Source organism: Bombus fervidus, chromosome 15, assembly GCF_041682495.2.
Source record: "Bombus fervidus isolate BK054 chromosome 15, iyBomFerv1, whole genome shotgun sequence".
Classification (NCBI taxonomy): Eukaryota; Metazoa; Arthropoda; class Insecta; order Hymenoptera; family Apidae; genus Bombus; species Bombus fervidus.
Window position 1 is genome coordinate 8,568,670 of NC_091531.1, and position 25,242 is coordinate 8,593,911.

The following is a 25,242-nucleotide window of genomic DNA, read 5'->3' on the forward strand; positions in this document are numbered from 1 at the left end:
TCGGAGAATTAGAAATCAGAGACTTGAAAAATTTGAAAGAAATACGTCGAGACTAAATTCCTTAGACACGTTATAGGGTAACTAATGGAATTACAGAATAATTGGGTATGGTATTTTATGCAGGATAGAAAATGTTTGAAATTGTCGGGAAATTTGTAACTTTCATATGCTTGCAAAACCGAGAACCACAAATTTAAAAAATTGTAGAATTAAAAAATTGCAAACTCATTAAAATTATGAAGATGCAAAATTATGAAGTTACAACATTTCAGAAATTGCCAAAAAAAATTCTGTAATTTCGTAACACTGCTTTTGAAAATCCCGGGATTGATAACTGAAACTTACCTATAAAAGTAGTTGCAACTATGTATGGACTGTGGCGCCAGGAAACCTCTTCGAATATCCGAAAAAAATCTAACGCCCAAGATTTCCAAAAATACAAGAAAAAAAAAATAAGGTTAAAAGATAAAAATTCTTCGACAGAAGAATAATTTTCCAGCAACTAATTCGGATATTCTTAACGAAGCTGGATTCCCCCATGTTCGCGCCTGTCTAGTAATTTACGCGTTCTCCGCAATGGACATGGTGGAGCCACATGTACATCAACAATATTATATTCTAACGATTACTAATTAAATAATGTACAATAATTTTAACGATTGCTAAATGATGATGAATAACGATGATAATGATGACGATGAAGTCCTTAAGCATATAATACAGTGTTGCACGATGAAAATGATGGAAAAAAAAAACATATGAAAGATAGTAAATGAAAAGAATGAGAGTGAATGTAGAGTGAGAGGCGACGAGGAAACGCGAATCCTGAATGTATAGTTACAAAAAACGAGCGACAGATGTTGAAGACGAAACCGGACGGGAGGAGCTACGAGATAATGTATCTGTCTTTTAAAAAATCGATGTGTATTTTTTGCGAGGAAACGAGGCGAGAAATATATTGGAGAAAGAACCGAAGACCGTTGTTGCCAGTTTGTGTTCCACGGGGCTGACTCCTTTTTCGAGTTAGTTGGTATCCCTGACGTTTAAATTTCTTAATAATTCGAAAAATTATCCGAAGAAACTATAAAGATTTATGGAAATTTATTTTAGTTTTTGTAGAACTCTTAGCTTATTTTTGTATTTAAGGTTTAGAAGTATCGTGCAATTTTAACTTTATTTTTGGATATTCTCCGAAATCTACTATAGGATTACAAAATTATTAAAATTGTCTTTTTGCGAAGAAATTATATGATTTTGCTTCTTGATTTCTAGGAAACCAAAAGGAAATTTGTTACTGTTTTATTTGAGATAAGTTATTTTAAAGGAACGAAATAAATGCCACTAGATCAACTCAAATAAACTTCCATCTTTTAAGCAATAGTTAATATCGAAAGTGCCCCCTAAGCAATGATTCGAGAAAGAATGGCTGAGAACCACTGGCAACGCGCGGTTGCCAAGTTGCGCCGCGCGAACAACGCTGTTATCAAGTAAGTGCGATAATTCTGTCGGTTTCTTTAAAAAATAAATAACAATCATATAACAGAGAAATATAAAAAAGTATTAAATCGCGAAATTAGAAAAGGAAATTACTCAAGGTTCGTTGCAATTTACAAAATACCAAAAGGTTCAAATAAAGAAAGTAAGAAAACACCTTCCGAAAATAATTTTGAAATCATTCGGATATAAACCGGTGTCAATAACAACTCTGTCATAGTGGTGTTCTATCGCAATTCAATCGTCAGAATTTTTGCACTTGCCCAAGATTTAAGAATAGAAAGAATCCAGAATTTTATGAAAAAAAAAAAAACTCTGAAGATCTCAGAAGATCTCCGTTTTATTCTGAACTCGAAGTGTCCCAAAACGAACGACTAAATGGAAAACAGCTTTTATTCAAAGAGGTATGTAGTTAGCTACGTATATACAAACATTACGAGTCAATGTTTTTGGGACGTTCTCGAATTCTATATAGTAGGAATTAAAAACGTGCAATTACGTCACGTTATACGTGTAAGAACAAACTTTTCTTGCGATGTTTAATGAAAAACACGCAAGTTCGATCTTCGAGTGGTACAAAGTTCGAGTGCACCGATTTTTTGAGAAAATGAAAAATTTTGTTTAAGGTTTGCTTGTTTCACAAATTTCGTTCATTATATGCAATACTGTGAGAGTCATAACGAACGAGGAGAATGTCCCTCTTTGTTTCCGCTTTTGAGGAAAATCTGCCATCTTTTCTGAAACGTTAATTTTTTCAACTTGGATTTCAAAAATACACAATTTGACAACAATCTCCAAATACAATAAAACACAAATCTTAAGTTTCTTTAAGAAATAAATCTCGAATGATTTTAAAGAAACTTCAATAAAAGGAGTTCAAGTTTTAAGAAGATGGAACTTTAAAAGAAAGCCTTTCGTCAGTTTTGACCAAGAACACAGTAATTTTAGAAAATCGTCCTAGAAGAGCGATTTCAAAACGAACATGCCCCACATCCAGTACAACAATAGAGAACACAGATAAGGAAAGAGGGCGCTGCATGATTTCCACGTTGAATTCTAACCTAAAAAACTGCACCAACAACAAAGTCTATCGAATCGTTAAAGTATATTTATTTTTCCTGGAAAATGAAAGATCCAAGAAACGTTCAAAGTTTATTTTAATAACAGAGAAAAAGTGCTAGAGAAAAGAAGACGAAGCTATTTATTTTTCTTACACAGTATTGCAAAGCCTTTTCATGGGGGAAAGAGAAACGATGGGGGGAGCGTTACATATGGCGGACGACGAGGGGCAACACTTTTGTAATCGATGATTTCTCAGACGATTGGCGATACGAAGTGGTGAATGGCGATAGAAATGCGTTTATTATGTAAGAATAAGAAGGCAGGAATAAACATAAACGTAGAATGCGTGGTGTGCGAGTGAGAAGGAGAGAGACAGAGAAAATCACAGAAGCCATACAGTTCAAAGAGAGTGCATTGTGTACATATAAAAGAAGTAGGGACGAAGAATCGCGAGACGAGCCGTGAAATACAGAGGGTAACCGAACGACACCTTTGTAAATTAGCTTTGTACATTGTATCCCCACCTCTCTTGTTTCTTTGTTTCATTGTTGCTGCATAAACCATGGAGGATGTCTGGTCACGTTGAATCTCTTATACAGGGTGATGCAAAAATCTTTATACATAGGAAACATTTTTCTGACAGTGAAAATTATAAAGAAGAGAATGTTCGATATACAAATCAATACAAATAGAAAAATTATAATAGTAATATCGTGCGTGTGGAGACCTTTGCGTCACATTGTATACCTCGTATATAACTCACATTCGTCCCTCATTTTCCTGAAATAATATTTTTAATTAATTTATTGGTGTCAACTTGAGTCGAGATAAATAGTTACAAATTCTATTACTGCAAAAATGGAATTTTTGAAAATTTACATCGTGTTAATTTGACAGAAATAATAGAAATGCCCCGATAATGAAAAGATAAGTAATTATAAGCTGTAAAATTCCTTGATCAGAATAGAAAAGAACATAGTTTTCGTAAATTGACACAAGGGACGAATGGACGTTAACAATTTCCATTTAAGCAAAAAACTCGCAGGCAGAGGCATAAGTAAAAATGAATATTCTTTTGAACAGAAAGAAAACAAAAGAGAAATAGTTCACCTAATTTAAAAATCTTAATAAAATTATTTCTCCAATAGTTTCTTTAGAGGTTATATTCTACTGAGACGCCATGTTTGCTGGCCATCTTAATTTTCTCATATTACTCACATCCGTAGCGTTTAAAGATATATTAAATATGGACAGAAAAAAGATATGAGAAGTAGACGAAGAACTAAAATTGCTGGCAATTTCAAGGATTTTATCAATCGTAAATATATTTTATTACTTGTACATTTCCGTGAAATGACAAATCGAAATATGAATACGAAACAGGACGACGGATTTACTTTGGTACTTATTTCGCGAAAGATAAAAAAATAAAGGTATCGTCTATTGTCGACGGTTTCCATCTCGTGACTCTGTTATGTATATAAATATACATATTGCATATATACATACATACGTACATACATGTATATAAACATATATATTTTTCTGGGGTAAAGAGGGAGAAAGAGAAAAAAAGAAAATGGAGAAAAAAGAATAATAACTGCAAAGACGTATCCGACCTCGTGGACGCAATAAAAAAATTTCACTATAAATCGATTATGCATGGGCATCAGGGTGTAGATTAATAGGAGAAAGCGAGAGAGAAAAATGTAAAGAGATGACTATTTTTTTGAGAGAAACATTATAATAGAGGAAAACGAGAGCTTCAACGGGAAGCAAATTGGGAATTTCAATTTTCTCCTTTAATTTCTAATGTTTATTTAACAAGTTATTCTGCCTGTGAGTTGAAATCAAATTCGAGAAAGCTTGAAAGAAAAACAATTTTTCATGAATTATATATGTTCCCTGATTGAACAATGAATTGTTTTGCACTAATTATACGTATATTCATAATTGCAAGATATAGAACTATATATGATTCGTGAAGTTAATAATGGCGCGAAATTTGACTGCTAATTTCATTGAAATTTTAAATTTCCATGGAGATATTGAAATAAACTCGACAAATATCAAAAGAGACACGAAATTTTCGCTGAAACAACGTGTGGGATAAATTACAGCGCCGAAGTTAAATTTCTTTCAACAGAAAATGTATTTTCGTTCCAATATATCAGAACGAAAAAGTCTTTCTTGAATTAAATAATAATGATGGTTTGAAAATGAATGTAAAGGAGGGAAAACGTGTACATATCTCCTCCAGGTATAATCGTTATACGAAAAAGAAAGAAAATAAAGAAATCACCCGTTGCATGTACATAGACCGGAAGACCGCAGGTAGCCATATTGTTATTCGCGATTAATTGGATGACTTGATCGAGTCGACTGATGTTCTTTCTCTTCTTTACTTTCTCTCACTCAACACACACTGGACGTTCAAATAATTCCGAAAATATTAAAAAATTGGAAAATATTCTTTCACATTTTGTATATTAATTTATTTCTCTTCCGAATAATTCTTAATTTTAAATATATTATATATACATATATTCGAATGAAATTATATATATATATATATAATATATTTCCTTGTGTAAAATATAGAATTTAGAAATTGTATTTTCATTATTATTAATTCATTATTTTAATAGGTACCGATTCACTATTACAAATACCGATATTTTCTTTTTTCTTGTTGTATCTAGGAAACAACAGTGTGTTAGGAATAATTTCTCTCCTTTTGCCTATTATTAATTAAATTATATTATATGTACAGATCTCTAATTTGGATTAAAGAATTCTTGTAAATTGAGAGAAGTAGTAAATGATAGAAAAGCGACATCTACGGTGAGCGTCGCGAGTCTGACCGGAAGTGAGAGAAAGAGAAAGAGGGAGAGCCCTCTGTCTGTTGTATATTATTTTTATTTCCACCTTTTTTACATGAAACAAAGCGAGATCGGTATTGACCGTGCTATGTATGGATGATATGTTCCAATATAGAATAAATCTTTCAACAAATACTCGGTTATTATTAAATTCCTCTCATTTTGTGAATTTTAGTAACAGAGACAATATGTATAGGAATCTTAGTCGATTATTAAATTTCTTTGTTTGATTAAAAGCCGGAATTTACTAGTTTTCAGTATTATATCTGACCTGCAGTAATTAGAACGAGAAATTTGAAGAAAAGTGGTGGGGATGATCGAGAGTGATCGAGAAACTTCGCACGCTATCAATTTCGTCGAAGTCTTCGCCAGAGATGGATGACTTTGGAAGGAGTTTCTGGTTATTTTCCAGATATTAAGCGGTGAGTAAATTATTTATATATTTTACTCATCATATTATTATCTAATGTTTCTTCTATTTCATTACAGATATGTAGCTCTATGTTATTTTGGCCATGGTAGAAATGATTAATTTTTATTATCATATTAGCAGCTTGTTTTCACCGTTATTTTGAAGATGACACAGTTAGATATTATCGCTCAATTTATATTTGTATTATATATAATAATACTCTACTTACAAATTTAAGTTAACTTGATTTTGTAGGGTATATTATTAATAATTATTTCTTCATACTTTCTTTTACAGAAATGCACAGAGCAATTCCATTGGAAGTAACATCGAATTTTCACCGATCCTAACACGCGTAAACTAAAAAATTGCAAATATGCGAAATTTCAATGAATTATTTAAGTTACATTGATTGTTAATTCATTAGTTATTTAAGGGTACTTTGTACACTGCGGTACAATTAAGCATATTCTATGTTACTGAAGCTTCAAATATAGAAAGCTGTACATTCGTTGTGTAAATTGTATGTATATTGATAAAACGATTTCAGTAAATCAGCAATAAATTGAAAAATCTATTTTATTCATTTAGAAAGCTATTCTAAATCAAGCTTATATCCCCCTGGTACAATTCTCTGTGCCATCTTTTCACAAGTTATGCTCTCCTGATACAAAATTCTGGTTTTGTTCTAAAACTTTTGTCCAAACTGACATGACTGTGGAAAACAAATTCCATTAGTGGAACATAATGATTTTTGTGGCCATTTTTTGTATTTGCAATTGTATTTGTATTTGTTTATTTATAATTTATAATGTATCAGGATACAGGATACACAGGAAATGGGTTTTAGGATAATGGATAGTTTTGCTTGTAATGTAAAGGATGTGTAATGGTGTTGAAACAGAATATGGAATATACAGGAGGATATGCAGTATGGTTCAATAAATATTGCACATAGGATGTGGGAAAGAACACGTGGAAATGTGCTATAGAATGAAAGATATGGTGTATGTGAGTAATGCAGCATGAATGAAATATTATAAAAGATAGGAAGAGAAAATCATTAGACTTATTACCTACCTGATGTTCCTGCTGATGAAACAAAATTCCAGCAAGATTGCAGGGAAGAGGGAAGTGGAAGGTACTATAATATATTTTTAGTTACCTTTGGTTCTACCAAACGATGATTTTTATGGCAGAATGCAAGTAAGGATGCTGTTGTATTTAGAATCTTTACATTTTATTCCCACACTACCCAAATGCAAACTTTCATAGATTTCTGTACAACTAAATTATTAAAATACTTGAAATTATAACAAGCTTGATTCGGCAATAATTGTGGGAAATATTAATTAATAGACTGCAGACGTCTATGTATTTATAAGAAATTTAAATACGCAAAAACGTTTAGGATGCACATAGCATGAATAAAGAAACATACAAAACATCTGAAACCATAAGATTCAGGTTAGATGAATCTCTGTCTGGATCCTGCATTATGTAAATTTGATTAATAATGATTATTAATCAGCAACAGTACAAAGCTTGTTCCTCCAAACTTTGTTTCTAAAATTTCAACAATTTCGACTGAAGGTAAAGAGAAGGGAATTAAACGTATGATATCTATTTCGCCTTGCTTTGCTCTTTAATTTGATCGAAAAGTTTATTAGACTCGTCCACGACGAGATGAATCACACATAAAGGATTACATACACGATTAAAACGTATCATCTATATACACAGCTTTTACTCATGAAAATTTTAGCCTGACACACGGTGGTCAGATTCTTTTCACCCTCGATGACTTCTGTTTAACTGGCACATTCTTTCATACACACGCATGCACACACTGTACTGTCAAGTATAACCCTCTTGCTGTGCTAGAAGACTCACACACAGTGAACCACGACGAAATAAAACTCTATAGTCTTTTGTGGTCCCATCGTGGTTACCAATCAATACGATGATTATAGTCTCTTCAGAGCACTAGGCACCACAATTCCCAATTATAAACTCCCTTTGACCATTTTTCTTCTTTCGAAAACTCCGACATTACCTGTAATTGTTGTACAAAATAATATAAATGTAAATAGATGTAGTAAACGTATTAAAGATAAATGTTAGTAACACAAAATATTTTAATTTAGTAATATGATAAAATAAATTCTTTTAGTTACGATATTTTGATTGCAAATTGTCTTGTGCATTGAAACAAATTTTAATAACGTACAGCGTTTCTTGATATTTAAATCTCAAGATCACATGGATTCTAAGATAGGGAAGAACTCACCAAACGTTGCATTTTTGAGTCGGATTCATCGGTGAGCCTGGAGGACAATTATAGGCCCTGGCAAAGTCTTCGCTATTGGACAAAGGTCCCAAAACTCTTATAGGACCCGGTGAATGAACGCTGCTTCGTATCTTCGTCAATGCATCCTCTGGTCTCATGGATCCACACCATATTTGTGCATAGTTCAAGAAGAACAGCTGATCGTGAGTGAGATTCACACCAGGAAGCATCGGTTCTTCCCCGTGTATCGACACCCACTTCTTATACGCCTGAATCACAATAAAAAAAAAAAAAAAAAAAATATAGGATTCATTCAACAATCTTAAACTGTATTAAGAAAATATTGATTCTATTAAGAAAATTCTAATTTCTATATATTTCATATATTTCATATAGCAAAAATAAATATTATTCAGTTTGCAGTAGAAATTGTAGAATAATTGGAAAGTTCAATATTTCTATTTCTTTATTTTTTTTACTATTCTTGTTGTTATTACTTCATTTACTTTACTTTGTTTTCACTTTATTCTCAAGAATAATGGGCATTTTATTTCCTGTTCCAAAGATGAGCAATATGAGAAAAGAAGAAGAAGAAGAAATATGAAACAAAACAAAAGAAAATATGATAAAAACTGCAACAAATATATGCAATAAAGTAAGTTACCCTGAATGACTGTTTGAGTCCTCCATTGTCAGCGATATTCTCTCCCTGAGTCATCCTCCCATTGATATACAGATCAACTTCCTGCAGCTTGTATCTAGAGTACTGATCCACAATGCACTGGGCTCTTTCTCTGAAAGCTTTCACAGTGGCGTTGTTCCACCACTGCATCATGTTTCCATCTTTGTCAAACTGACGCCCTTTGTCATCAAAACCATGAGTAATTTCGTGGCCGATTACCACTCCTATTCCACCATAGTTCAATGATTTTGGAAAGTGCTGAGAGTAGAACAGTGGCTGAAGAATACCAGCTGGAAAGACTGAAACGAGAAACATTGCATTGTTGCTAGTTTAATTAGAACACTTGAAATTTATTTGTCGGATTTAAATCTTATTGTCTAAAGAATACTACGTTCTAGAAATAAATTCTGAATGATTATGGGAACAGTTACTTTGATCAAGATTTGATACTATACTATTGACTTTATGCTATGTTAATACAACTTTAGCACTTGTAAAGTATATTTTAATTAAATTCTAAATAATTTCAAGCAATATTATATAAATAAATTGTGAAATATTTAATTTCCTCACTTTGGAGTACATACTGTTGATACTTGACATTGTTATTTAAGAACTTTTTTTGAATTAACATCGATAAGTATAAGAAAATGAATATGAAGAATATTTCTTCTTCTGTGAATAAAGGATAAATTTACCAATGTCGTTTTTATTGGGATTGTAGAAGGCATTCACGACGGCTGGCTCTGTAGACCATTTGTCTTTATCAACTGGCTTCCGTAGTTTCTCTAGATTATGATAAGCGTCATATTTCAGCACAGCCAGTACGTTCTCAAGGAAATGATTCTCGGTAATGTTCAACTGTAATGTAAAAGATAAGAAACAGATCGTACGTATAAAATGAAATATCATCAGTTTCATTGGAAATTCCATTTCTTCTTCTATGCATATTTATGAAGAGATTAAGTACCATCACGTATTCCTTCGAAAGTTCTACAGGATCCTTCAGGAACTCAGGATATCCAATCCTTTCGTTCATAGAATCAGCTTTGCTTTTAGCTACAGCTCTAGTTTCATTATCCATCCAATGATTCTCAGCCAAGAGTTCATTGAACGCTTCTCGTATAGTACGAATCATTTCGAGTGCTGTCTCCTGAAAACATTATTTAAATTGACAAATTACCGAATAATATCAGATTAAAACCATCTGTATTAATTGTAAAAAATTACTCAAATATTATATTAGCAGCTCACGCACAATGATCTTTCATATCTTATGAATTTCTATATACATATATACATACATGTGTTTAAACATTTTCAAAATTGATGTTATACTATTTAAATGAATTACCATAAAACCCTGTATTTCTATATGGAAAGATTACCTTGCTCTCATGATTGAAATTGTCACGAATAAAAAGTGCACCCACAGCCATGCCAAGCTTTTTGTTCGTCCATTCGACACATTGGGACCATCTGTCCCTCTCGCTCAGTATGCCCAACAGAATCTTCCGAAATTCGACCCTTTTCTGCTGGTACTCGTCGATCATGTGAGGCATTATCGACATCACCAATCTCCACAGTATATAATTATGTAGCGTTCTGTAAAAATAGTTCAAAATAAGATATAACGTTTCATCAATATCGCAATTAATTAATTTTCATTTTAGGTGACTATATATGTATTTAAAAAAATTTTTAAAGAAATTATAAATATCAGATATTCTTATTGAATTTTTTCCGGATATAAATAAAACATATTAATTTCATAATAGAAATAGGAATTGAAGAAAGAAATTGAATTCACTTGGAAACAGAAATTGTATAAAAATTAGAGAAGTGAATGTATCGCAAGCTTTGAACAATGACGAAATACCTGCGGTCTGTTCTTTGCACGATACGGCCCATTTGCATAAAATATGGCATGGCGTATGCCACGATCGGTTCTTCTTCTGTTATGGGCGAGTTGATGAATTCTTGAAGATATTCGCGCCACTTCAGCTGCGGAATTTCACGCTGCAGCTCGCGCAGCGTTAACTTCCGGTAAATGGCGGATGTATCGTGCCTATCAGCCTCCGGTATCGACGCCTGAAATTTTCATTAAAAATAACTCGAACCGTTAAACAAAGCAATACGACGTAACGCATATCAAATTTCTGACAAAACATGAAATTCTTCAAATAGAATTATAAATAAATATCGAATAAAAAAGACTCAATAGCAGAAGAATCCCGCCAATTTAATACATCGAATCGTTCAATAAACGCATATTTTTAGCTACAGCGAAATTAAAAAAAAAAAAAAAAAAAAAAACAGTATTTTGTACTATTTTATAAAATTTTGTACAGCTTGCTATTTTATTATTTCGATTCTGTCTGTGTCAAATGATTGCTACGAATTATACGAAGCTTTCTGTAAACAGGTGCATTCACATATGGAGCGATCCGATATTAATAAATTATCTGTTGTGTCGTAAATGTAACACAGGCGTACATTTGCCAACTGTTTCTCCAAATTGATCACGCGATTGAATTCTTCAGCAGCGGTTTGTGGATTAGCACCGAGCAACACGGCAACGTTCGTCATATAGCGATGGTACGCCTTCAGTTGAGCCTCGCTGCTCTTCTTCAAGTAGTAGTCCCTACTTGGCAACGCCACTTGCATCTGATCCAGCTGCGGAACAATTTATAGTCATTCGATCATTCTTCACTTGCGCAATATTGCACGAACAAAAGTAACTTCTGTTTAAATTTAAAGCACGACATCAAGTAGCTTCTTAATAAACAATTTTATATGTTATTTAAGTTACTGTAAAACTCCATTTATATATAGTTAATTGTAAAAAAAAAAAAAAAAAAAAATGCACATTGACAAATAAGTGGACGCTTTTGACTGATAAATATTCCATTATGATTGGAAATGAAAGTTGTATCCTAAATGGAGTTCTACTGCACGAATTTTATTATACAGTGCTCTAGAATGTACAACGTAAATCCAATTGTTATACTGTGCAGTCGTCGACCAAGGGACCTTACTTTGCCGGCGCACCTGGAGGATATTGGCAGAGGAGTTTTTGTCATCTGGACCGACCCACTGTTCTAGTAATACTCCCTCGTTGTATTCCCCTCGTAATCGACCTAATAAAACTTCAACTGGGTATGGTGGTGGCTTCCAGGATGGTCCAACCACCGCTGGCCAGCCGCCAAGGAATTTCAGCGTCCTCTTCAATGGCGCGTCACCGATTTTTCTTATACGAGCTGCGAAAATAAAAGACTAGAAACACCTTCCTAGCGTGGCAACAGTTTTTTTTTTTTTTTTCTTACTTCGAGGCCAAATTTTATGAGAAAGGGAAGAAGAAATTCTCTTGGAGAGAAATAAGAAGAAAACAAAATTGTTTAACAAGAATAGAAAGAGAAAGGTGTATCTAGCGAAGAAGAGAAGAAACAGAATTGTTCAATGAGATCAGAAAGGAAAGATGTTTCTTCTACGAATAAACAGAGTAGAGAGAATATTTTTCAAACGAGAAAGAAAAGGATAGAGTCACATAGAGAAACACGCGATCGAAAAACATTTTCGTTGTACCCACGGATGTCCATGCATGACTTGTAGAACATCTTCGCCTTTAGAGTAGCATTGTTATCCTCGGCGTTCGGTGATTCCTCTAGGATGCGTTTCAGAATCACTTGAAGCTGATTGGCCAGCACTTCGAACGTGCTGATCGAGCTTCGATCTTCTGGAATCACGTGACGACGATTCCACGTGCCACACGCGTACTGGAAGAAATTCACACATGGTGCCGCTGTGCGATCCATCGCTGATAATAAACTGGCGGCTGAAACGAATTTCACGCGATGATCGTATCAGTGAAAATTTAGAAATGCAACTTTTGCTTACGCTACGCTATTTCGACATCCTAACCTTCCCCTGTTTCTGGTGAACGGTGATTATAAGTGATTATACCATGATCGTATGCGTTCAAAGCGAATACAAACACCTAAAATGTCACGATAAATTCGTAGCGCGGCTATAAGCAATTACAAGGTGACTATAATTATTCAGTACGACTAGCTACAACTTACGCGTGAAATTAGGTACTTACGAGTGAGTCTGAAGCGATCGAGTGTTATCGTAACGTGACTATAATAGACTATAACGTGATTGCTTGCGTTCAACAAATTGCTTGCTAACACACGTGTGCATAAAATGACTGTATATAATGCAATTATGGTGGTTATAACGTGACTATAAATGACTATAGTATTATACGTGCGATTATCTCTGACTACTAGTTGATGGAAGAATTTTTATACTCCACGTGTAGAATTTTTCGCGGAAAAAATTTCTATCTAATGGAAATTTGTTTTGAAGAGAGAAAATTCGTGGAAATTTTCGTAGTCACGCGTTTACGCGCGGTCATATTGACGAACACGTTGATATTAAATTCCGAAGCTGATATCGGCTGCAGTATCTTTGCGCAAGAACGTCGAATTGTTCTGTCACGGGCAGGAAATTGAATTCCAGCGATGGCAACGAGAGAGGCGCGTCAAAGGTAACAAGATGAAAGCGTTAAAAACAAAAAAGGGAAAAAACGAAGAATATAAAAGTAAACGCGAGAGAACTCGAGATTAAACGTGTAGGTGAGCAATCATTTTGCCATAAAATCGTTCTGCGCAATCTCATTTTCTGTCAACAGGTTGGTGCCGCGACTTTCTAACCTATACTTGCTATACGACGATCTTTTTCACGGTACTTGACGCGTTCGCGTCTATTTCGCGAAAATTAGAAACCGTTCACTGTAGGTATACACATGTTTTTTTTATAATAAAACCGTAACAATAAATTATTTTAATGGAAGATTTTTTTTCCAAAAAAAACTTTCTTCGTTAATAACCGATAACGCATATGTACGTATACGTCGTTTCATATAACTACTATATATTTGTAACGCGTATATTGCGCCATTATACGTATATACTAACCTTCCCATTTTTTATACTCATAGGTGCCACGTTTTGTTAAGTTTGTAAGATAAATAAACTATAGAACATACACGTTCTAGAGACGAAAGTACTTGTTCCTGGTTCGTAATATTGCTCGTCGACGTTTAAAGGTGTAATACGAATCGTTTAATCGAAACGGGTAATTTTACGGTCGATGAATATACGACCAATCGAGCGAGGAAGATTTAACGAGGCCAACCGTGATCTCAGAATTGATTGCACTTCCGATAAACTATCAGTAACGAGTAATAACACCGCTCTAGGGCAATTTGATATCGAATACCAAGGATTAATTAGCCTTATACTATTAAGGTAATTATTATAAAAAATAAACGGTATTTTTTGGGTACTGTAAATGTTATTTTCAATGTTAGTAAGTAAACCGAGGATTATTATGCATTAGAAATATTTCAAAATAATGGCATTTTTCGAAGTGCTTTAATGCAAAGTTCAGCTTTATTGCAAATTTACTTGCAGAAGACTTGCATTTGCACAAGCAACCTCAGCCCAGCTGTAATTAACATGCACGCGAATAAAAACCTACAGTAGGGAAATGTTTTCCTAATTACGTTCAACAAACACGCAAGCTCAGACTCTTTAAACACTCGTGGTTGGCGAAGAGGCTGCTGTTTTTTTGAGCAATTTTAAATTCAGGTCGAGCAACTTTTTTCTCCCTCTTCCTTCTTTTTTTCTTCTCTCTGTTCACAGGTACCAAGCACTACGAACCACTTCGTTACCAACCCGTGGCGCAGAGACACGGTAATTGTGAAATATTAAAAAAGAATTGGATTATATCTCGTACGAAAGTTATCTTCTGATTCTCGAAATTTTAATCATCGTGAGAGATCGTTCGCTTGTCTTCTCCTATTTTTTTAATCTAATTCCGAATTGTTTGCGAGAGGGAACTTTGTTAATTAAAACGAGTAGCCATTTTATTATACGGGATAATTAATAATCCCCGTAACTCTTCAATTAATTTCTAATAAATGAGAAGACGAATCGATTTCTCAGATTCGTTATGGTCATCGGTAAATAAAAAAAAAACCACGATAAATTGGAAAAAAGAATCTATTTAAATCATCGTATTATCCGAAAAAAAAATACTACCACCGTTCCCCTTCCATTTTTTTCGAAAGCCTACGTCTTATATAAAAAAAAAAAAAAAAAAAAAAAAGAAAACAATTACCAACTGAATTCAGGGTGCATATAATTCGCTGATTAATTTTATACGAACAAACGGATCGAATAAATCGAGTGATTTCTGGCGTGATCAGGGTGATTCATTCGGCTGATAAATAAACGAAAATTGGCTCTGCCTTGCTGTGTTGCTGCGAATAAATAAGTAATCAGGAATGTGGCCGCTTGTTCTGGGATTGGCCGCGTTTCCACTGCAATTAAACCGCACGATGCCGTATCTTCAGCGGGTCGGATAGAGGATTTCCCGACAAATGAAAATGCAATCGCAGGCCAACCTCTCGGTCAGCAGGCAATTCCATTGGGAATGCTTAATCCGATTTGTAGCCGTGTGTGAGAGGAGCACGCGTTTGTCGCGGGACAAACACAATTCCCACCGACCACCAATCAGTTCTCACTGATCTGATTTCATTTACCTCCGCTCGGATATTGGCTGGTGATATTTCGCCCTGTCTATGATCGAATACCCGATCCCCCCTCGTCCTTTTTTCCGTAGAAATTGCTTCGATATCCGGTTGGTCGTCATCCCGATTCTACGTTAATTGCGTTGGATATGAATGTTTGGAAAAAATCTGCAGGCTCTATGAATAACTAATATTTGGATACTGGCTTAATATCTGGCTTAATCTGGTCTTTGATATCTGGTTTTTTTCCAATTATCTCTTCTTTTGCTCTTTAATTATTTTTCTGAATTTTTCTGTGGCTTGTTTGCAACGTAAAGAAGAATTTTTGGAAAATAGTGTTATTCAAATGTTGGCATTACCTGTCCTGGCGCGTTCCTCTGTCATGCAAATGTTTGGAAAAAATCTGGAAACTCTATGAATAACCAATATTTGCATATTGACTTAATCTGGTATTTAATATCTGTTTTTTTTTTTTCAATTATCTCTTCTTTTGCTTTTTAATTATCCGGAGAATTTTTCCGCGGCTTGGCGTTCATGGGATTTTCTATCGTGTTTGCAACGTAAAGAAGAATTTGTGGAAAATAGTTTTATTCAAATTTTGTCATTACCTGTTCTCACGCATTCCTCTGTCATGCAAATGTTTGGACCTGTAACAAAGAGAATACACGTCCAACTAACCACTATCATCACAAGCGTCCAAAATTTAATCTCGTTCTAAGGGATATACAATAAAAGTTGTTTACTGTTATCAAAATGTAAATAATTCAGTGAGAATCGTGTGCACAGATGTGCAATTTTCCATGTCATTAATACGGACTCGACGAGAAAAAACAATTTTTTGCTTCCATAAAATTTGTCGACGCTACTAAGAAATCACTATAATATTTCATTTTATCACAAACGCTGGAAATGATTAAGTAATCCTTTATGTTTGCAATGATCTGTAATAAATCATCTATTAGAGGAAAGTATTATTATGTATATAAAAAAAAAATATTTTTTCGAACCGTGTTTTAATCCAACGTTCATAGATGTCATTAAAGTGATTAATTCTATCAGTGGCTATGAGGTAACACAGGCCTTTTCGAGCAGAAGCTGATAACCTCGACTCGATTCGATTCGGTTGATTGATGTTCTCTTCTGACACGAACTGTTGAACATTGAAAGCCATTTGCTGTTTCTCTTTTCTACGTAATTTTCTTTCCTCTCCGTGTGTAATCGTGGTTATAGATTGCAGATATCAAAGCAACATTTATCGAGAAATTCCTCGAGATATCTCTACAATAGTATTTATCGATAAATCACTATATGGAAATATCTTTGTAAGATACTAAACAATTGTCGTGGAAATTATGCAAAGCAAAAGAAAATTGAATATTTCCAATGACACCACATATTTTAGATCCGTTTTTTCTTTCATATTACTGTCTTTATTGGTTATATTATTGTTTGCATCGTACTGGGGAATTTTATTAATGCTTTACTATCATGGCAGTTTACAATCTATTGGGTTGGCAACTAAGTGGTACTTAGTTTCCAATCCAATATTTGTACGAATTACTATAATAAAAATTTGGTCAAGAATTGTTATTGTTATTTATTTATTAAAGCGGAGAAAATTGTAATTAATTGCAATCCACTAGAGAATTCTAGTAATGAAACGCCTGGTGTGGCTCTATTGTTTAAAAAGAAACTTTTGTTATTAAGATGTAAGATTTACTTTCTTTGTATAATAAAGGGGAAAAATAGTTTCCTCGACTAATTTCACGCGAGGACGCGCTCTTTTCCGCAATCTTCTTTTAAAAGTGTCTCATCAACTTGTAATTAAACTCTGCAGAAAGAAATTCTTGTGGGAGTCAAGATTGCAAAGAGACTTATTCGAAAACAGTACAAACTTTTCAATGAAAGCTCCTAAGACTTCGTTCTTTGTGCTTTGACGCACTGTATTTCTGTTTTACGTTGTTTTCAAAAAAAGATACTTTTCTAGAATATATTACACTTCGATATACGACGTCAACCTATGTCTATATATTAACATCTAACCTATTTCGAACCATTTTTAAATATACACATTAAGCTATTTTCATACATAACAGCATGTTCAATTTTTATACTAAAATAAGATATACCAAATATAATATCTCTGCTACGCTAAACTAAAAAAATACCTAGTGTAAACTCTCATCAATTTCGCTTCAATCCTCTGTAACACTAACCCAACCATTTTAACACCAATGTAACTAATTTTAATTCCGGATCAATCTACCAAGAACAGCTTAAAACCAATATATTGCAACATCTAGCCACTACACTAGCGCACTCTATGCCACTATCTACCCTAACTCGTTCTCCGTCGCGCTCGATCAAACGCTAACTCACTCTAATTCTACGTGCAATCTTCGGATCAACTCAATAGACTCGTATTGCTATTCTTCGACACCTAAATCCCACGTCAACGCGCTTCACACCTAAATCCACGGGGAGACGACGTATGACAGTGGAGCTGGCCGTTGTCAGCCGCTTAATTAATCACTGCCATCGGAACTAATCGTGTCATTTAGGGCTAATTCAACTTACGGGGCTCTTGCACGCATTCGCGGCTCGTGTTCAACGCCAACAGCAGTAGAATGAAAAGACAAGTGGCAAGAAGAGTGACGGCGAGCACACCGAGCAATTGCTGCCTGTTGGCTGGCCCTCTTCGTCTGATCGACGTCGCGCGCGTTATTCCGAGAGGCTTCCGATTGTTTCCTGAATGCTGCAGAACCGTCGTCGTGGTGTTTCCACGGGGACCATAAGTCACCTATGATGGAAAAGATGTTAGACGCCTCTATTTATGATTTATGAGTCGTAGGAAATTTTGCTTTTCCTTCCTTTGTGTACATGTGACATGAAGATTGATGAGACTGTAATTATGGTATGGGGATGGTATAAAAATAAAACTATCCCAAAGAAGGATATAAGGCCGTTCGAGGGAATTTTTTGGTAAAGATATTTTTGTGAGATTTTGGAAGCTCGGCGAATCTTTTAGAAATACTTGGATTTTTTCTTCTGACAATTTGGAAACTTGGCAACGTTTTAAGAATTTGGAAATTTGAGAAATATTTTAGGGATGTTCGAGTGTTTTTCTTTATCAACATGAAAGCTTTGTTATTTCTTTAAAAATATTTAGATCTGTCTTTTTAGTAATTTCAAAGCATTGGGAAGTTTTTCGTTTAATTCGCGCAATAAGATTTTATTGAACATTAAAGAACCCTTATAATAAGCCGCTATTGAAAATCGCGCCTTAAGATTCTCTTTCTCACGTTTCGAACACTCTCATAAAGGAATCGTCGTCCCAAAGAACCTCGTCAATTTCGCTTTACAAAACATCCTCGCCACCACCCACTTCGTTACCAATTATTATTCCATTCATGATTCTAATAAATAATAATAATTCTTATAAAGATTGTACTGGACCATATATTTTAACGCAACAAATACATTGGTACTGCCATTGACAAATATAAAAGAATAAATAGCTAAGATTATTGGTAGAATGGATTTTTATAGAGGGATAAAAGCGAGGGCAATATAGCTGAGTGATACATATCTGGGATTAGGAAAGGTTAGGATATCTATGAATTTGCTAATTTATGGTTTCACTGAGGATGGTATATCTGAACGATACACGTGCGGAATCAGGGAAGGTTAGGATACTCTGTGTATTCGTTAATTTATGGCTCCATTGGCGCCACGCTTCTGTCAAAATATCCTCTTTCAAGATAATTAACAAATCCAAATCCTTGCATTCTCAAGAAATTTACCTATTTACCTAATTATCTAAGAAACCTACAAAACATTAATCCCACAAATTGGCATTCTAAAGCCACAAAATATTAAGCCAACAAATGAGCAGTCGAAAGGACGAATAATAAATCATTTTTACCAAATTACTACTTCTAACCCCTAAATAATGAAAATTTCTTACCTGAAGGTGACTGGTGGTAGACGTCTCCTGGCCGGAACCTCCGGTTATCTCATTCTGCTCGACGATCACGCTCGCCTTCAGGTATCCGTTGTTGCTTTCAGCCTTCATCCTCCCTCTACCCGTGCTACCGAATCCCTGGATCAACTGCAGTAGCTGGACACTGAACCGAATTTCAAGCGACTATTTGTGTCAACGACCGGTGTAACGTTGGCATCGCGACTGCTCTCGATCCGCCGCAGCCAATCGACCATTGATCGTTGCTCAACGACCACCCTTTCAAACCTTCTTTATTGTTTCAACTTGTTTATCTTTGTATTCGACACTCAAAACAGAGAAGGCTAACAATCGATCACTTTGTCAGAAGACTCTTGTTGTATACACTTTTATGGTATTACTTTACGATCGTGCAATTTTCCCTGTTCCTTATCGGCCGATGGAGAGGAAGATCCTGAACGACGATGTCTTTTTTCGTTTATTGGTTTTGATCGATGAATATGTTGATGGTCGATTGCCGGTCCATCGTTAGGATGACAAAGCCGAGGATTAGTTGGTTGGCTCAGGTCGGACAGCTTTTCTGTTCCGAAAGGATCTGTGACCGCTGTGCTACTGACGAGTACCACCGACACCTAGCACTCTCGCACCACCTCCGTTGTACCTGCCCCCTCCACTCGCCCTCTTCCTCACCCTCAACCCTCGATTTTGTTTACAACGAGAGTCAGGCGACAGGGGTGGGGATTCTGGGCACACCGTCGCCTTTTCTGACGAGTTTATAGGATTTCTTGTTAGTTTTTGATGGTTCTCCATATGTGTGATTTTCGTTATAGGTTATGGTTCCTATGGTACTTGTTATTGATAGTTTTCATCATTGTCTAATTGCCCTCTTGTCTCTAACTTTGCCCGGTTTGGTTTCACTTTTATGAGAAATCTATAGAATTTGTAATTCTTGATTTTATTGATTTTTCTGGTAGTTCCGCGATTAATCAGATTCCTGAATGCTTATCATTTGTTATTCTTATTATTTTAGGTTCTACTTGTTGACTCGTGATTGCTAACTCGTGTAATAATTTCTAACTGATAGTCTCTATTAATATCATTTATTTATTTAAAAAATGATTTTCAATCTACGTTATATGTAACAATATATAGGAACATAAAAAAAAAAGTTTTTAAAAAACAGTAAAGATATATATACATATATTACTTATAATAATAAAACCAACAAAAATTGATAAATCTAACTACACCCCATTCTACTGTATCAATGAAATGGTAGCCGTTTTTCATTCGATATTCAAGTAATCGTCCATGGAACGTGGTATCAATGTTTCTCAAGTATCTGCAACCGTTTTACCTGGGGTGACACGGATCGCTGATCAGAGGGGTGCGTACATCGACATCGTCGTTCGCTTGCTCCACAAATTCACCCTCCTCCACGTTCCACCCCCCTTCCCTGCCCATCGTTCGGGACATTTTCGCGTTGCCAATTTTCTTTGGTTCCCTTACAGAAAATGACGTTCACCTCTCAACAAAATAGTCTGTAAATAAATAACAAATTTGTTAGTATAAATATAATTGCTTAATGCTCATTTAAACTATACTGACGATCTTCTTTTCTATTTTTTTTTTAATAATCAAAATTATTTTTTTTTTTTGTACTAATAATCGTACAAGAGATAGTTTGGACAGTTTTCTTAACGAGGATATCGAGGAGGGTGCTAATATATGAATAATTAATTTAAAGTTAGTTGCAAAATGAAGATGCTGTCCGTGCAGCTTTAGCATCGATCGATGTCTCGGTTTTTCTATTAATAAATCTAGTTTATATCAATTCATGTGATACGAAGTATGGTTATTTTAGAGTAGCCTAAGAATCCCGCAAGTATTTTAGTATTTTCTGCTTTTCTTTCTTCTCCCCGTCCATATCTCTTTCTAGTGTCGATTTATACGAGAAAAAGTATTATATTTCATTTTCAAGCGAAATATAAGTTCAGGTTAGTCATAAGAAAAATATAGAAATTCATAAAAAAGAAGAAAACTCTTTAGAGCATCAAAAATGTATTACGAATCTCGAAAAATCTGGTATAGGCAAATAATACAATTTTTAATTCGAAAAAACCTATGGAATGACAGGTTTGTTCAACTGTTAAACCCTCTCGAATTTATGGCTCTTTTGTCTAGTACAACTCTTCGGTAGCCATGTTTATCTCACTGAAACGATCTAAGAGCAACATACTTCTTTGTTATTTTAAAATTATATAGATATATTTATTAAAACTTTTGTCAATAATTTTTCATTTAAAACATAATAATTATTTGTTAAATATTTTTGGAATTAAAAATTCTGTTCGATAATTTTTACATTCTTACAGAATAATTTTCTATTTATAGTCCTGTACAGTGTATTAAAAATGGTTTGATTAAATTTTTAAATTATCTGGGTTTATCGAAAACGAAATGAGAGAAATGTCGTGTGCCAAATGGTGTTAAAAGCTACTTGCTAATTCAAGATGCATTCAACAAGCGGTTGATCAGGTTAACCGCGTTATTGATGAATATTTGCCATGCACTTTACCCCCCCAAATTGGAGGCGCGGTTGCGCTTCCAGTTAAGTGGTTGAACAAGCTGGGAAATTTTACGCCGCAAATATTTTATTTGCAAAATAATAAATACGTAATTAATATCCTCGTTCGCGTAGTTTCATTTTCGATGTAAAATTAACTGAATAATTAGAGAGGGTTTGATTTATTACATTTAAGATTAAATTTGTTAGATTTAAAATATCTTTTTTGCGAAAAATTCCAAGATCTATTTTTAAGATTCTGAGCCATACTAATTATAGTCTGATCCATTCAATGTCATTTCTGTAAAGAAAAAAAAAAAAAAAGATAGTAAAAGGATAATACAGAAAATAACGAAGAGAATTTTTTGGATAATAATTATTTATTATTAAATTTATAAAAAGGGGCTCGTGAAATCGAATTCTCTGAAAAACATCGGAAGACAGAAAATTTGGAATAAAATATTCATTCATATTTTATATCACTCTTAATTAATATCATATTAAAATTAATACAATATATTGAATTACGATGATTGTAAATCAACGAGAACTGTCTCTACTTTCATATTAAACGAATTATTAATAAACTGTAATAACGTACATACGTACGTACGTATATTATACCAAAGAAGGTTGTTTTTTCACCTGAATTTAACCTCTCAACCATACTCTGTGTGTATGTCAAGTGGTTAGTCGTCGAAAACGTTCCGAAGTGCCTGCACTGTGAAATTCAAGCAGCTGAACGGGAGGGTGGCATGCTGAGTGCCACTCTCGTGAGCATTTCCAATTGTTTACACGATATCATGATGCAACAAGCGGCATCGCGAATTCAACGCGTTCTCCAAACACCAATCAACACTTCGATGTCCATTAAACACGAGAACGAACAAATTAATTTACACATTTCGAAATATCCGCTTGAAACTGCGTAGAAAGCAAACAACAACAACAACAAATTTTTTCCAGCTCCCAGATTTATCTTGTTTTACGAAAATGTCGAATCTCGAAATTTTACGAAAATACTAATTTTACAATTTTATCGTAATTGACGATAGTTTTCGTATATTTCGTAATTTCTATAAAATAAATTTCGACCATGGACAATAAACTTTGTACTTTACTTTCTTAATGGTGGTGCAACTATTTTTAAGTCTTTGCCAATTTTTTTTTTTTTTTTTTTTTCTAAAAAATAAACAGGCTTATCGTTTGTAGGCTATTTTTCCGGGCGGAAAGCCGGGAAAAAAACACGAACACGGACGACGGTCAATGTTGGACTGCCGATAGAATTTCGGCGCGACTGCGCGAATCGACGGCGCACCTTTTCTATCTTTTCTTCGTGGACACGTCGCACGTTTTTGAACGTTTTCAAAATATATATACATGTTTGCAAGATCTTAAAATAGCTGAGAAACTTGCCGCAGGGAATCGAGAATGTCTGGAAACTTGTTTCGTTCGATGAATTTGTAGTTTTCTGGAGCATTCTTAATGGAATCATTTAGAGGAAGTGTGCCAATTGGGGCGTGGAATTTTATGGTGTTTGATTTCAACGACGTGGCTTTGATTTACTCGTTCGTGGAACTGAAAGGGTAAATACGACGTCTTTCTTTCCATCTGACGAACTACCGTAAAAGTTACTATTTTCAAAGTTGAAAAGTTATTGATAATATAATTTATACAAATATAATGGACTAAAATATCAACGTGAAATAAAGATTGGGAATTGAAATTTATGATATTTACGGCAGCATGAATTGTAAAATTAAGAAATAGGTAGAAATAAAATAACGCATTAAAAATAATTCAGTGTTTCATTCGGACGAAGGGGCTGACAATTATAATGGAAATAAACTAAAAATTGCGTGTACGATAAATTGGAAAAAAAGCTTGAAGAGTTGTTGAAAGATTCTTCTTGAGATGCCTTACCAGCAAAACTGTTTCTATTTGTCTCTCCATTTATGTGGTCATTCTCTGTTGCTGTTGCTGCTGCGGCTGTGACTGCGTTTCACGAAGCTGTTGCTGGTACAAGTCGATATCAAGCATGCGCCGTCATTGTGAATTCACGTCATTATCGTAATCTTAAGAAATCATATATACGAGCCTATAATTTCCAAACTATTTACAATCTAATAACTTCATACTAAATTTCAGTAAAAAAATTTCATTTATCATGAAAAGAATTAAATGTTTATTTCAATCAATATCAATAAGAATAAAAAATTTCTTCGATTTAATATCTAGAATATTTGCAATACATAATTAATTCAACCGTTTTATTGTCCCTTTAGTTTTCTTTTTCTCTCTTTTGAACGTTAAAATGAATAATTAAAATACAAGTCCCTCGCAAATATGTAATTTACTATTTTCGTATCGATAAAACGATTGATATCTAATACATTGTGAAATACAATTAATAAAAATGGAATTCTAATTAATAAAATCGAAAATTCCAGATTTGTATATTCCATTCTTATAAATTCCACTCCATTAAAGCTACGAGGCGCTGTAATAAGTTTCAAGGTGTTATAATGTTTCCTTGCTGCAGCGAGGCACAAAATAAGGTTAGGTTCGGCGTGAAAAAGACACAGGTATAATAATGTATGCAAGATTTCATCTTGCATGCAGAGAGACGCAAGCGGCGTTGAGACGTTTTTTAAACGGTGGAACGAATTTGCAACCTGTTTTTGAATTATTGAACAGGGGTGACGCAACGTCGGGACGCGCCATGAATTCATTATGATATACGCAAAAGGCGGTCGACTTGTCTGATGGTTAAAATGCGAGAGAGGGACTCGTTCATGGCACACGACCGATGTGGGTGGGTGACACAATAACGATAATTATCACCTTAGTAATTAGCATTGTTACCATTCGTGGCCCGTGCACCGGATCTTCGGGTCAAACATGTGGTACGTATTATTCCCCCGCTTTAATCCATTCTGTTTGTCCCTCTGAGTATATTTATTGCACGATAATACATTAACAATTAATAATGTTTGAATAATATTTATTATTACATGAATTATATCTTTGTTGATGTATTGTACAATATTATGTAATTTTATATGTATACAGCGAGGGGGTTAGGTTTTAACTAAAATCATTGCCACACACTTGTATTTATTATATTAATTAATTACTATCGTCACGCTTAACAACACTTTTCTCCTCGATACTTTTGCTAGATCAATAAAAATTTGATAACCATATTACAAATTTTGATCCTTTTAATTGTAGTTTTTATCTTGTCCCATTCTTTTTCTGAACAATTCTGACGTTTGTGACGTGTCATTAA

The 25,242-nt window shown here is 34.3% G+C and overlaps 1 protein-coding gene across 2 annotated transcripts; it reads right to left on the minus strand.

Annotated features, from left to right (window-relative positions):
• Nucleotides 1-7,472: 7,472 nt before the first annotated feature.
• LOC139994756 (neprilysin-1) lies at nucleotides 7,473-23,240 on the minus strand. Of its 2 annotated transcripts, XM_072017685.1 has the most exons (15): nucleotides 22,596-23,240; nucleotides 20,742-20,925; nucleotides 19,391-20,148; nucleotides 18,001-18,223; nucleotides 16,032-16,070; nucleotides 12,412-12,657; nucleotides 11,874-12,082; nucleotides 11,319-11,498; nucleotides 10,702-10,913; nucleotides 10,211-10,427; nucleotides 9,793-9,975; nucleotides 9,521-9,683; nucleotides 8,805-9,121; nucleotides 8,141-8,409; nucleotides 7,473-7,906 (listed from the first exon to the last, which is right to left on the minus strand). In XM_072017685.1, the coding sequence occupies exons 3-15, from the start codon at nucleotides 19,496-19,498 to the stop codon at nucleotides 7,903-7,905; spliced, it is 2,370 nt and encodes a 789-aa protein (XP_071873786.1). In that variant the 5' UTR covers nucleotides 19,499-20,148; nucleotides 20,742-20,925; nucleotides 22,596-23,240; the 3' UTR covers nucleotides 7,473-7,902. The 2 variants fall into 2 exon arrangements, with proteins under 2 accessions (XP_071873786.1, XP_071873787.1); XM_072017686.1 differs by lacking the exons at nucleotides 18,001-18,223; nucleotides 19,391-20,148; nucleotides 20,742-20,925; nucleotides 22,596-23,240 and adding an exon at nucleotides 16,431-16,589.
• Between the last annotated feature and the right edge of the window lie 2,002 nt (nucleotides 23,241-25,242).

What these genes read in the sequence shown, in the direction of transcription:
- LOC139994756 (XM_072017685.1), bottom strand. Translation starts at nt 19,498, where the DNA reads ATGAAGGCTGAAAGCAACAACGGATACCTGAAGGCGAGCGTGATCGTC. An exon ending in CAAGTCATGCATGGACATCC is followed by an intron (nt 12,083 to 12,411) that starts GTGGGTACAACG and finishes TTATTTTCGCAG; the next exon opens with CTCGTATAAGAAAAATCGGT. An exon ending in TTTCGAAGGAATACGTGATG is followed by an intron (nt 9,684 to 9,792) that starts GTACTTAATCTC and finishes TTTACATTACAG; the next exon opens with TTGAACATTACCGAGAATCA.